The sequence below is a fragment of the Pithys albifrons genome, chromosome 3 (genome assembly GCF_047495875.1).
Source record: "Pithys albifrons albifrons isolate INPA30051 chromosome 3, PitAlb_v1, whole genome shotgun sequence".
NCBI classification, from domain to species: domain Eukaryota; kingdom Metazoa; phylum Chordata; class Aves; order Passeriformes; family Thamnophilidae; genus Pithys; species Pithys albifrons.
Genome location: NC_092460.1, coordinates 16,162,183 through 16,176,355, shown reverse-complemented (window position 1 = coordinate 16,176,355; position 14,173 = coordinate 16,162,183). Strand labels below are relative to the sequence as shown.

General features: G+C 49.7%; 1 protein-coding gene across 3 annotated transcripts in view; it reads left to right on the top strand.

Annotated features, from left to right (window-relative positions):
* RNF123 (ring finger protein 123) overlaps positions 1-14,173 on the top strand; it is a 53,180-nt gene that overhangs the window by 23,107 nt on the left and 15,900 nt on the right. For all 3 annotated transcript variants that reach the window (XM_071550662.1, XM_071550660.1, XM_071550661.1), the window contains exons 22-31: positions 8-114; positions 638-836; positions 1,453-1,598; positions 1,710-1,793; positions 2,103-2,210; positions 4,881-5,058; positions 6,067-6,141; positions 6,551-6,638; positions 6,897-6,984; positions 7,114-7,198. In XM_071550662.1, the coding sequence (XP_071406763.1) occupies positions 8-114; positions 638-836; positions 1,453-1,598; positions 1,710-1,793; positions 2,103-2,210; positions 4,881-5,058; positions 6,067-6,141; positions 6,551-6,638; positions 6,897-6,984; positions 7,114-7,198 (1,158 nt within the window). The remainder of the gene's footprint in view (positions 1-7; positions 115-637; positions 837-1,452; positions 1,599-1,709; positions 1,794-2,102; positions 2,211-4,880; positions 5,059-6,066; positions 6,142-6,550; positions 6,639-6,896; positions 6,985-7,113; positions 7,199-14,173) is intronic.

The window sequence follows — 14,173 nt, the reverse complement described above, 5'->3', positions numbered from 1 at the left end:
TGTGCAGATGACCTGGCTGCAAAAGCCAATGTCCTGATAGACCCTGCAGAGCTGCAGGCAGTGACTATGGATGATCTTGATGAAGATGAGGAATCAGCAACATCAGCAGCACAAGTGAGTTGTGTTATTCACCTGCAAGGGCCCTGGTGCTGGGGCAGCAAGTTCAGCTGGCTAGAAAGGCTTTGCTTTAGAGGGAGACAGTGTCTGGGCCACGACTGTAACCAGTCCATGGGCAACCATTTAAACAGCTGCACTTGCATGAGAGTCCTGGATGTTTGAACAAGGTCCCAAGTTCGAGCAGCAAAATTTCTTTGCTGTACTTCGTCACTACCCACTGATCTGAATAAGCCCCCTCCCCTCCATGGCAGCTCACAGTGCTTGCATTTGGAAGGTGCAAGGCAACTGCAGACAGAGCAGCTCCTTGCTATGCAGATCTGCTACTTGTGCCTGGCATGTGCCCTGGGAGGAAGGACTATCCATCTGCTACCCTGGCACTGCTGGCCCAGCCATGATAAGAGGGGTGTCTGCTCATCTTCCAGTGGCCTCTGGACATCTATACCAACATCCTTGCAGGGACAAGGGAGGAACACCAGGCAACCAAACAGCTGGAACTGTTTCTGCCTTCTTTTCCTTTCAGTCCCAGCGTCCCTCTGCTGCCCTGGCCATCGGTGGAGCTCTTGCCAGGCCTGGCTGGCTCAGCTCCCCCACCCTGGGCCGTGCCAACCGCTTCCTCAGCACGGCGGCCGTCAGCCTGATGAACCCGCGGCGGCCTCTGGGCACCCTGGAGAAGATCAAGGTGCGCACGCTGAGCGTGGAGCAGCGCACAGAGGAGGACAGTGAGTACTCTGCTGTGTGCAACCAGGGCCTGGGTGGTACCTGGCAGAAGGGCATCTTCCAGATCCCAGTACTCTCCAGAGGAATGGAATCTCTTTACTGCCAGCATTGCTCCTTCTCATTCCCAGGATGTGCTGACACCCAAAAGTCCACAAAGACCCAAAAGACCTCTTTGCCTTCCTGAGCATGACATGGGTGGTGCTGTCACTCTGTGTGTGTAAGGAAATGCTGCCTTGGTTCCTGCAAGTGCAGTGGGGCTTTGCAGGGAAGCAGTTCAGAGGCAGCTGTTGCCATGTTTGCTCTGAACATAGACCAGCTGGAGGATGGTAGGTGCAGTAGCAGCACTGCTGCTGTTACACTGGACCATGCAGACCTTTCAAGCATATACAGGAAGTTGAACTTTCATGGCCTGGATCTGTCTGAACGTTTTATGGGTCAGCCTGATGCAGGCAGCAAGATGGGATCTGTGTGTTAGTGTATCTAGTGAATCATGTGGGCTGGGAAGGACACTATTACAGAGACATGATGGGGCTGGGGCTTCAGAGAGGTGCAGGCAGAAAATGAGGTGCCAGAGTGCTGTACTGAGAACTTCTTTCCTGTCTTGGTCATGCATTGCAGTTGAAGGCACTCATGGAAACGAAGGTCTCTTACTGGGCAGACCCCCAGAGGAGCCGGACCAGCCCATCACTGAGAACTCCCTTCTGGAAGTCCTGGATGGGATAGTGATGATGTACAACCTCAGTGTCCACCAGCAGCTTGGGAAGGTAAGGAGCACGTGTTATATAGCAATCCATTCCCCGACATCCAGGGCTTCTACATTGACTTTGTTTTCTGCTTATATAGTGACTGTGTGTGCCCTTTCCTTCTCCCAACAGATGGTTGGTGTGTCAGACGATGTGAATGAATATGCCATGGCACTGAAAGACACGGAGGAAAAGATCAACCGTTGCCCAAAGAGAGTAAGTGTCTCTGGGCTCCCAGCTTCCTTCTCTGATAGCCTCAGTTTATGACAATAAGGGTGAAGCACTGCTGCCCACACTGGATGAGTGTCTGCATCAGAGGGAGGAGAGCTGAGCCTTTCTGTGGAGCGAGTGGGAATCAGTGCTATAAAAAGCATCCACAGAAAGGCTACTGTCCTGTTTCCCTCCTGCCAGTGCTCCCTAGGTAGCCCCAAGGTGGTGTTTGCTTTTGCCTTGTTTGTCCAGCTCTGAAAAAGGATGCTATAAATGGCAGTGACATCTGCCCTCACATCGCTGCACTCTTTTCAGAGGAGAGACATCCACGAGGAACTGCTGAAGAGCCAAAAGGTCTTCTCCGAGAAGCTCAATCACCTAAGCCGACGCCTTGCTTGGATAAATGTCACCATTTATTCAAAGGTGAGCAGGAGTGTAATTTCAGCAGCTCAGAGGAGACCAGTGTGCATCTGTGCTGCTTGACTCACCTGTCACAAGTGTGATTTTCCCTGGTGCTGAAGCAATGGTGATGATCTTTGGGGCTTGTTGTCCCTTCTTGTGCCTTGGTCCCATAGTGTTTGTTAGGACGCAGCCCAGTCTGATCTGAGCTGTGCATGGGGCTGTGGGCTTTCCCTTAGGGCTCCTGCACTGCAGAGAGAAGGGTGCAAATCAAAGGGAGATTCAGTTCTCAGGACATGTTGGAGGATAGAGGCTACTGTGAACCACTTCCCTGAGCTTTGCTATGCATCACTAGGGAATCTCACTACGGTTGCTCTTCCAACAATCTGCAGGATCCAAGCTGAGGAGCTTTTGTTGAGGTGTTGTCCCCTTCTTCACTTGGTTTCCACATAGGAAGTGTGTTCTGCATTTACTAATGCAGTGACTATTTGCACAGGTTGTCCCTTTTCCCCTGAATCCACCCTTTTCCAGGATAAAATCTCTGGTCTGTTTTCTCATGAGCAGTTTTGCTCATCTTTTTTCTGTCTTCTCTTGCAAATTGCCTTGCCCCATCTCTGTAGATTTTTATGCCTGGGGAAGATTTGTTGCCCTGAACACGCAGAGGCAGCAGGGGCTCTCCATGTGTCCAAGGATGTGAACAGGGACGGGAAGAGCAGTTCTTATGAATACATCTGGCAGAGCTGCAGTGGCTGATCCTGGCTCACGAGCTCTTTTCTCATCCCCTCCTTCACTCCTGAGCAGGACTGCAAGGCACAGTGCTGGAGGCAGAAGCTCTCCAGCTGCATTAGCATAGCCCATGCTTGCCAGAAAATAATCCTTTCTTCCCGGACTGCTCTGGAAAGGCTGAGGAGCATCACCAGGGTGCACTGCAGGTTTCGCTGCCATGGCCCTTGCAGAAACACTATCCGTGTCTCTGGATGATCCATTGCCTTACTAAGGGCAGGTGCTGCCATCCCTCAGGAGTGCGGTGTCACCTTTCTGGATGAATCAGCAGCATCTGGGAGTGAGGGTTCAGCCTTCCCCGCTTGTGCTGCTGTCCTGGTCTGCACAGCCTGCGGGAAGAGCAGCTCATGAGCTGGCTGGGGTGTGCAATGTGCCCTGGGAGCCCAGTGAGATTGCTTTGGGGCAGAATGTGGCTGCACTGAGGAGCCTGTGCCTTGAGGGCTCCATCTCACAGCCATCCTGCTCTTTCCCAATGAAGATATCCATCGAGTGGCTCCTGTGTCCCTGGGAATTGTGTGCACTGTAGAGTCACATCTGTATGAGCGTTGCAGGCACTGCTGCTGGAGAGAAAGAGCCTGTTCTGTCTAAAGGTGAAGTCCTTCTCTGTGCTGTGTTACAGCATGGCAGAGGCTGCTCCTTCCTCAGGGGTATTAGTGAGCTGAGGGATTCAAGATTAGACAAAAGGGAACACTACAGCTTAAAAACACTCAAGTTTTAAAGCATATAATCCTGCCTTCAAAACACCCCTGTGGGAATTTCAGCTTATTTTATTACAACACTGTATTTATCCATCACACTGTGGGTAATCACATCTTTGTATCCTCTTGGTGTAGGCTTTCTTCAAGCTTGGCAACATGTGAAATGTTGTTTTGAGGATATCAAATCCTAATGAAATTAAATGCAGCATTTTTTTACCTTAATGTTGTCAGCACTGTTGCCTTTTATCCTGAAAGCAACAGGTTGGCTGAGATGTGTGTTGGTATCAAGATAAAGATGTGATGTGTTTTAACCAGTTTAGTTGATATGCACTAGTTCAGTCTAATTTACAGAACAAACCCATGAAAATCTCCCAAAGATGGTAGTAACATACTTTAGGAAAGCCACTAAGCAAATAAAATCCCTTATCTGCACCTGATTTAACTTTTTTCTTTCATTAGAAGTATAAATCTTCTCCATCTATTTTTATGCAAGGAGCTATTGCTTATGCTATTTCTTGGCACAGCAGGACATGAAGTAATATTTCCTCTTCTTAAGGCTTTGTTGGTGTTCATTTTTATATCTTAAAATTATGTGGATGCCCTTAAATTTTCTGGTTTTAATTTAGGACCCCCTGAGTTTTATTTAGAGAAGCAAGCGGCTGATGTTCCTCAGGATGGTAAATCTGGTTGAATGGCTGGCACAGAACCTGAAAGGCTGTGGCTGCCTATTGCAAAGATCTGAGTTGGTGTCAGCTTTCAGCCTGTTCTGATTTAATCCCTACAATGGACCAGTTTTCTTTCCAGCAGATTTCTGCTGTGATTTCTAGTGCCTGCTTTGCTTCAGCAGTGTCCTTGGAATCAAAATTCACATGCTTTTCTTGCCACCAGGCTTGTGTGGTTGGCTATACCCTGGCAAGGAGTAGTGCTTGGAGGGTCTAAATGCTCAGTGAGTCAAAGCCATTACATTGATGACAGTCATGCTCTGAGCTTGAGGTTGGTGTGGAGAGCTCAGATTGTTCCTTCCTCCTGATGGTTTTGTGGCTTTATGAAAAGACCAAATGGCACAGAGCTGGTAACTGAACTTAGAGCAGCAGTTTGAGGAACATCTCTAATACGGTGATGTTTCTGAGCTCTAAGTGTGGTGCTGATTGTTGTTTCTCCAAAGAGAAGCTGGACAAAACTCAATGGGGATTGTTCTGCTCTTCCTGGGCAGGAGAAGATGCAGGACATCTACTGGCTGCTGCGGGTGTGCATCCGCACCATCGAGCACGGCGACAGGACGGGCTCGCTCTTTGCTTTCATGCCAGAGTTCTACCTCAGCGTGGCTATGAACAGCTACAGTGCACTCAAGAACTACTTCAGCCCTGTGAACAGCATGGAGGAGCTTCCAGGTGAGGGGGTGGGGAAGCCCTTTCAATTCTGGCCTGATAAAATCACATCCTTACAGAGAAGTAGCAGTAGCTGGGCATCATCCCTTCTGTGTGCTTCCTGGTTGTGATGTGCTGCACCAGTACATTGTGTGTGCTGTGGGACAGGTGCTGAGGCTGTTTCCTGAGCAGGTACCCACTGGTAAGCCATGGTCACTTTTCTCAGAGAGCCCATGCCATGCCTAAAGCTGTCACAGGGCTGGCTGTAGTGAAAATCACTGGCAGCCATGGTTTGTGTTTCCAAGGAGGGATCAGGAATAGGCTAGAATGCTCTAAGATGTGGGTGCCTCAGCAATGTGTGCCACTGCCTTCTGGTTTCTGGGTGGGAGGAGATGTGCCATGAGTGCAGAAATTGGGACTGCTTTCAAATTCTGCTGAGATTTGGGTAAGTTCCTATGGAGATGACCACCCACATGATGCCAGGAGTGTGTATTTAGGTGGATTCCCTCTGGGTACGTTCTGTGCTTTCCTGGTTAAGTGACCCTGCTAAACTTGTAGCAAATAGTTCTGTGCTTTCCAGAGCCCATGAAGGTAAGAAAAGCCTCTGTTCCCACCAGCAAGTGATAGCTGAATTGTTCACATCCTTTAAGTGGGGGCTGTGCGTGCCGTTCAGGCAGCAGCAGAATTGAGCGGTAGGAGATTTCTTAGGGCCTGCAGGCTGGACATGGCTTATCTTCAAAGATTTTCTTAGTGTTGCTCAGCCTTTTCTACACCAGGCACCTCTTCCTTGCCATCCAACCTAATTACATGGTTTTCTCCTTCTCTGGGTAACTGTTTCAGACTCTGCAGACTGAGGTTAGAGGCTCTCCTGGAGATAATATGTCTTTCCAGCTATCTGTTTTGACAACTAGACACACAACGAAGCTGCAGTTAGCTGTAGCATGGATGAGTTCCATGGCCTGTGCCATGTCCACAGCAGTGCTTGGGCCATCAGGCTGTTGGTGTGACCCCTGTTCCCTCCTTCTCTTGCAGGCTACGAAGAGACCCTGATGCGCCTCGCTGCCATCCTGGCCAAGCATTTTGCTGACTCGAGGATTGTGGGCACAGGTAAAGCTGCACTCCTCTGCTTTGGGGTGAGAGTGCCACAGGTCTGGCTGGTCTCTCTACCAGTGGCTCACCACACTTCTCTTTGGATCTGTCTGCTGAATCTCTTGAGTGCTTTATGCCTCCACATACAAAGTGAGGCTGGGCACTGCTCTTGTCTGATCCGTCCTGCTTAGTCCAGGGTTAGATACCTGACGGAGGATACCCTTTTGAAGCAGGACTCATGTCCCAGCTACTTGCATGTCCAGTCTGGAGTTATTCCTTAGCTCCCTGAGCATAAGCATGCTCTCTGTGTCAGCTGGGACAATGTGCCTCTCTGTATGAGGGGTTCCCAGCCCCTGGCACTGCAGTGCTCCCTGGTATCCTGTGTGTCCTTGGGTGCCTGTCCTAGTCCGTTCTCATTCCTCCTCAGACATCCGGGACTCCCTGATGCAGGCATTGGCCAGCTACGTCTGCTACCCCCACTCACTGCGTGCTGTAGAGAGGATCCCAGAAGAGCAGTAAGTGCTGCCCTGCCTGTTTCTGAGGAGCTGGGGCAGAGTTGGGGTGGTGGCAGGGCTGGGTGAGGGAGCAGGTGGGCTGCGAAGTACCACTGAGGGTCCAGGAGCTGCAGCATGGTGCTGGGAGTTGATATGGAGCCTTCTTTTACACTTATACCAGTGGCATTGCTCTGCTCCAGCTCTGTGGGTCCTACTGTGTGTCCTCTGTAATTACCTGTTCCCAAACCCTGTAGGCTGACCTATGTCCTTGCCTGGCAGGCGGATCTCCATGATGAAGAACCTCCTGGCTCCCTATGAGCAGCGGCCCTGGGCACAGACCAACTGGATCCTCGTCAGGCTGTGGAGGGTGAGCATCCTGCATCCCAACCCCTCTCAGCATCTGGGGCTGGTGGGACACTGAGCATTTCACTGTAGAGTAGCAGCAAAACACAACTGGTTTTCAGCCTCTAAGGTCTTTTCTTATCTCTTTTGCCAGGGCTGTGGCTTTGGGTACAGGTACACACGGCTCCCACACCTGCTGAAAACCAAGCCTGAGGATGCGAGCCTCCCCAGCCTGCAGAGTGAGTGGGACAGAGGATGGGCACTCGGGGCTGTGATGGGTGGTGAAGAAGGACAAGCCTCTTCCCTAGCAGCCATCTCTACTATGGGCCAGGCTGGTGAGCTGGCTGCTGAAGTAAGGTGCTCCTGGCCAAATATCCAGACCCAGTCTTTGCAGCCTGGCCATCCCCAGCCTCACTGCACTGGCTGGTGACTCTTGCATGCTGGGTGGTCAGTTAGATCCGTCACAAGGAGCAGTTTTACCCTTCAAGGGAGAGAGGAGAAGCCCAGGGCTGCATTCTTACCACAGTTTTACGCCAGGGAGAAGGCTCTGTCATGTCCACAGTGAACAGCTGCTGTGAGGAAGAGTTGTCATGTTTGCCAAGAAGCAGGTACCCTGTGAGAGGGAGCAGGTACCAGGGAGGCAGAGCACTGGACAAGTTTGGAAGCCAGAAGTGTTTTAACCAGGCATCTCTCAGAGCCTGACAGAGCCTGTCCTGCCTTTGGCACTGCAGTTTGATTCTCAGCACTGTCACTGAACTGAAGGGTTCCTTGGTTTTGAGGTGGCTGAGATAGATGTGGGGAGGAGAAGTTATCTTTCTTGAGCTGAAGAACAAATGCCCAGCTTCACCCTTGCAGGGTCTGGGCCTGTCCATAGGCATTCCTTACCTGCCTCTGCTGTGAAAAAGGCTTTGTGCCAGACCTTGCTTCTGGAGAGCTGGATGGGGATGGGGGACAGGGAGTGCTGAACCTGCTATGGGCAGGCAGCACATGGAGGCGTGTGCTGAGCCCTGTCTGGTGAGCTGCCTGTCTGTTTTAACAGCTCTCTTCTTCTCTTTCTCTCTCCTGCCTGTGGTGCCCAGGAGATCTCTCTGTTGCTAGTTTCCAGAGTAAGTTTATTGTGTCACCCTCTTTTGTCTGGTGCAGTAGCTTTAGAGAGCTCCTTGCTTCCCCTCTTCTGCCTAGAGAGACCCTTCTTTGTGGGCAGAGAGCTTCACACATGATTGTTTTCCTCAGTTCCATCCCTGGGAGAAGCCAGGGGGGTTGGTTTCTCTGTGACTGTCTCTGAGGCTTCATCATGGACTTGCTCTTTCACCTGTTTTATCAGGCTTACTTCAAAGGGTCAGAGCCCTTCCATGGGCTGTGCCAGCCTTGGCTTCCTCTCTTCTTTGGAGGATAATGAGGAAGCCCTGGTTCACATGCAGGAGAGACCTCATGGCTGTCCCCTCACCCTCCCACTACACAGCCAAGCTCTTGAGTGGCCACCACCAGTCCTGTAGGGTGATGACCAAGATCCTCCTGTCCTGGGGAAGGAACAGAGTTCCTCAGCTGTGGAGGTCTCACTCCATACATTGTGTGGCTCCACACAGTCTGAGCCCAAAGTGGGCTGTGCTGGCTACTAAGGACTTGCTCTTGGGATTGCTATTTTAAGGCTCAACCAAATCAATAATGAATGCTGATTTAATTGAGGAGGGACAGGGGACTCAGAGGTGTCCTTGAGTTGATGCCCAGGGAAGGGGGAGAGGATGACCCGTCCACCTTCCCGCCCATCAGTTTTCACCTTGTTGCAATTTGAACACTGGCAAGGGACAACCGGACAAACTGCTGAGCTAAGAGAAATCCCTGTTTGTCTGGGTCTGCTTCTGCACATCAGTCTGAAGGGAGCTCAAGCAAAGACCTCTTCTCTGGTGCTCCAGCCTTATCCTGCTCTGGGAATGCTTCCTTGGAGAACTGCACAAGTGGGGAAGGTTTGCTAAAGCTGTCTGGTCTCTTGTGCTGCCTTTTGCCTGTGCTCACCAATGTGGAGCAATGGATGTCTGCCTGGGTTAGCCAGGGAGGAACAGAGGCTCAGAAAGGCTGTCTGTGTGCCTGCTTGCTCCCAGAGTTGTTCCTTAGCCCTGCTGGCACCGAACAGCTCTCGTGCAGGCAGAGCTTTGCCTCCAGTTTGGCTCCTGAGAGTAGACAGGGCTGTGCTCAGAGCTGGGGCAGTTCTGGTCGGCAGCTGCTGCAGGGACTTGTTTTGGGTGCTGTTCCCACATGCACACTGGGAGCTGCCTGGCTTGTAAGAGCAAGAGCTGCAGGGTGGCTTCAGGTTTCCTCACAGGGCTCCTCTGCCCACGCACCCATCAGGCGTGGAGGGAATGTGGATCGGACCGTGAGATCATCTAGTTGGGGTGTTGTGCAACAGGGGCCAGGCAATTCACCCATGTCCCCTTCCGAAGTCCAGCAAATTTCCTAAGCTTAAGAGCTCTTTCAGGAAGAGATCCTGCCTTGATCTGACAAGACCAAAAGCATCAGCTGGTAGTAGTTGAACTGTTCAAGCCCTTCTGGTTCCTCCCCCTTAGAAATAAAACCATCACTTATGATTTGTGATGGGAATCATGGAATCATAGAATGGTTTGGCCTGGAAGGGACCCTAATGTTTTAATTCTAACCCCTGCTGTGGAGAGGAACAACTTCCACTAGGCCGGGTTGCTCAGAGCTCCATCCAACCTGACCTTGGACACTTTCATAGATGGGCATCCACAGCTTCTCTGGGCAACCTGTGCCAGGGCCTCAGTGCCCTCCCAGTAAAGAATTTTTTCCTGATATCTAATCTAAACCTGCTCTCTTTCAGTTTGAAACCATTCCCCCATACCTACCCTCACCTTCTGTCTTCCACTGCTGCTGCTCTGCCTTTCTCTGCTGGCTTAAACTGCTTTACATTTTATTGCTCAGAAGTGCTTGTGTACCAGGGTAAACTCACTTCTTGATCCTTTTCAGTGGTGAACAATGTATAGCCTCTGTGCCTTATGCAGGCAGGGGGTTTGCTTTTCTGTGAGCCTTGCAGTTGTTCACCCTTCCCATGTTCTTATCATCGCCAGAGGTGCCTGTGTCATGCTGGTGGGAACCCCTCCCTGGTCTGCTGGACTCAGAGCCAAATCTCACATTAGCTGGTTTGCCAGCCAGCACTTTGTTTTGGAGGCACACACGGATCCCAGGTGTGCCCTGGGCTGTCCTAATGCCTTGCACTTGACCTTACTGAGATCTCATCCCCTGAATGCTGCCTGCTTTCCTCTGCCTCGCCCTGCAGCCTTCCCTATGCTCCTCTAAATGCATTTCTAAACGGGCACAGGGAGGTGGTTGTAGTGGATCTGAATCCTTTCAAAACCTCAGATTAGCGTTGGGTGGAGCTGCTTTATTGCTGAATCTGGTGAATTTCCCCCTCTGTGCTCACAGTTCTGCTACAAATGCTGCAGTGTCCGGAGACCTCTCAGGCTGCTGATTGAGAAGTCTCATAATTAACCCTGTTTTAAATCTTGCTGGCTCATTAGCAAACTAAAGTACATAATTACCTTCCTGTGATGAAATTATGTGCCCCTGCTTCTTTACCATTATCTAGTAGGAGCACTTATGGAAGGCTTCTACTTTGTCTGCTTTATTAATTTTTAGCTCTAATAATGGGCCCCTGCCATTACTACTTCTATTAAATAATTCTGCTATATTTTTTCCCTGTAGTTGAAGAACCTTTGCATTTAGCATCTTTAGTTGAAGATGTTTTTTGTGTCTTCTCCTTCTATTACCCCCTTTCTCCTTGTTTTCATCTACCACTGGCTATGTTTGATTACATTCACTTTACCTTTTACATTTTAACTTATGTCTTTGCTTCATCCTGCTCTCAGTGAACCTTTTAACCCAAGTGCTGGCTGGTGCACTGGGGCTTTCTGGCTACCTTAAAGAACTCTGTGTTTTTATTCACTGTTTCCCCCACCTCTATTTCCTCTATTTAACTTACATTTTTGCAGGGAAATTTCTGTTGTGGAAACATCCCATGTATGAATAACCACTGGGTTCCACGCTCTGTTGCCCACATTAAATGTATTGAGGTCAAAATTTCTGGCCTTGCAAAACCACCGATTTCTGTTCCAATGACTGATATTTATCTGTCATATTGAAGGCTAAGCCAAGATCGAGTGGCTTTTGTATTAGGGAGGTACAAGGTTCAGAAACACTAATGACTAGTGCCAGGGTGAAGGAAGTATAACCCACCAGTGAGTGTGCACAGCCTCCCTGTGAAAGTACATCCGTGTCTGCAGCAGCACATGTGAGGGGTGTGTCACTGCCCAGAAGGTGGGTGGGAATGCCTCAGCAAGGGTGAACATCTTACAAAGGAAAGTGAACACAGCACCAGGACTAGATTTTTGGATACCACTAATGATTGCCGTGTGGAGAACCTCACCTGGAAACTCATGCAAAGGATGAAGCTGCTCTTGCTGTATTGCAGGGCTTGTTTATTATGTTGCTTTCAAAGAATAGCACTGATCACAGCATCTTTAGATTCAGAATCCTCTTGGGAGCAACAAAAGCCAAGAAAGTCCACTGTTTACTGGTGTTACCTTAAAACCTTAAATAATCCTACTGAACAGTGGAAAAGTTTGACAAAAGGCACCAGTTTTTAATACTCTTACAATCTAGCACAGTCTTTGCCAGCAGCAGGGAAGGCATTTGAGAACTGGAGATCTGGAACAAACTCACACCACTCATTGAAAAAAGACCATGAGGAAATAGTCATTGGTTCAAAATCAGGATAATGCAAGTTATTACAAGCATAAAAGCATCCTTGAAAAAGCCAAAGCTCCCTGTAAATGAGGTAAACTTTGGCTGAGCAATTCATCTTGAGCTCTGCCCTGTCTTGAAACGTTGGTAAAAGAGGCTTTGGCAGCAGACCAGGAGGACAACATACACAGGTCCTCCATGAGAAGAGGTGATTCTTGCCTGGAACTGCTTTGGTACTTAAAGGCTGGAAGAGAGTTAATATGTCAGCATTTTTAATAAAATGCAGTTTTCACATGTTGAAGGAAGGCTGGGGAAAGGAAGGCACAAAAAAACCCTACAGAAAAACCTTCTAATTCTGAATGCCTGGGAGAGAAAACATAAATGGAATTCAGCATCAGCAGATGCAGAGTGCTGAAGTGAGGATGTGATGTGCCCCTTCATCCATCACTGACAGAGAGACAAGGTGGGCTCCAGCACTGACTCCTGGGCTTCTCCACTTACACCTCATGACCAGCAAGTTCCTGAGGATTATCCTTGAACTGGCAACCCTATTGTAATCTTTTGGAAAAGAGCAGCTTGATGTCCAATTCAAGGAATAAATTACACAACAGCAATTATGAGGAAAGGAAAACAGAACAAAACCAAAACCACATTATGCCTTTGTGCATATTTGCCACACGCTTGTGATTTTGATGCTGTGTGAGCTTCTGATTCCACCTCTCCAAAGAAAACCTAGGAGAACTGTCAAGGTTCAGGGAGGGATGGCAAAGGAGATAAAGATGTGAGTTTCAATATGAGAAACTGTATTGGCTGGGGCTGTTTCTCTTGGAAAAACTGTCATAAAAATGTGGAATCATGGCTAGCTGGAGGAAGTGACTGGAGAGGAGCATCTCACTGTCTCTCCCACTGGAAGGAAGGGGTCACAGCAAATGAATATTAACAGATAAGTAGGAGCCAAGCTCCAATCTGAATTCATCCTGCTGCACACACTAAGCTGTGGAATGTTGCTCTTGGACACATTCAATGCTAAAGGCTTACACAGTTTCAGATGACACTGGGAAAGAAATCCCCAGAGAACCACTAAATATGTAAAAAGGACGTATGGCTTGGGCAGTCCCTGAGCCCCATGTATCCAAGGGCTGGGAAAATACTTGTGGCTGGGAGTAGAACATCAAAGACATTTGTTGTGATGAAGTCCCTCCCAAAAATGAGCTTTTAGGCAGGATCAAAGCCGGGGTGCTGGCGTGCCTGGGGTGATTATTCACTGTGAGACTCAGCACGTGGCCTCCATAACAACAGAAGTTCATTGTACTTTCTACTGGGTATTCACAGAATAATTTATCTTGCTCCCATTTGAGATGATGGCCTTCTACCATCCCTCTGTGGCTTTGCTAATACCAGCTAGCAATTTGCCTGTAGTCATACCTTGCTTCTTGACCCCTAGGGATGTGATGGAAGTTGTTCTGTGTTTCCTTAGCCTGTGCTGGCCCTTCAAGCAAGCTGCAACCCCAGAGACCTTCTGCACTTACAGCAGAGCTTGTTCCTCTGGGCACTGCAGTGCTGGTGCTGCCAATTTCCATCTGCTCTGACTTACTGATAGCTTCTAATAGAGGGAAATAGTTAGATTGGGTGTTTTTCTTATAGGTGGTAAATCTGCTCAAGTTTCTCTCTCCAAACCCTGCGGTTTGAACTCTGGTACCTTTCCCTTGTAGTGTTGAATGTCTGTGAGCCTCTCACTGACAGTGGGTCCTTCTGCTAGTGAGAAGCATCTGTCCCATTTGTGCCCTCTTCCTTTCCCTGCCCATCCATGGGGGCTGGTGCCCCACACAGCTTTGACATGTTTCCCAGCTGCTGGGGCTGACTCTGTCTGTGCTCTTGATAGTGGGAAAGCCCAGAGATGATATGCCACATACCAAGGGGACGTGTCTGTGCTCTGGCTGAACCTGACTGGGGAGCATAGGCAGCTCTGCCTGAGCCTGCCAAGGGCAGAGCCAGCCCCAGCTCCGTACAGAAGCCTTTTAGGAGTGGGATTTACTTGGTACCTTCCTCCCCAGATGCAGGCAGACAGGCATGGCCACGTGAGGCCAGGGTGGCTGTGCTGGCTCCAGGCAGCTGCTGCCACGCTGGTATCAGGAGCAATTAATGCTGAACTGACCATAGGCCTCTGTAGAGCTGAGCAGAAGCGATGCTGAGCTGCAGGGCAGTGCTCCTGTGCATGTGGGCAGCAGAGAGCATGGAGGGCTCTTCCCTGGTTAATTCAGGCTGGCATTGCAAAAAAGTGCTTGGAGGCCCAACAGGCAAGATCGCTGCTCGGAATAGTCCTTGCACTGGCTCCCAGTGCCCTGCTATCTCTGCTTACTGTGAGGCACAGGCCAATGTTTCCCAAGGCCAGGATTGGTCTCACAGCCTGCCTGTGTTCCCCTCTCATGGCCACTCCAGGCAGGGCACTGAAACTGTCACTG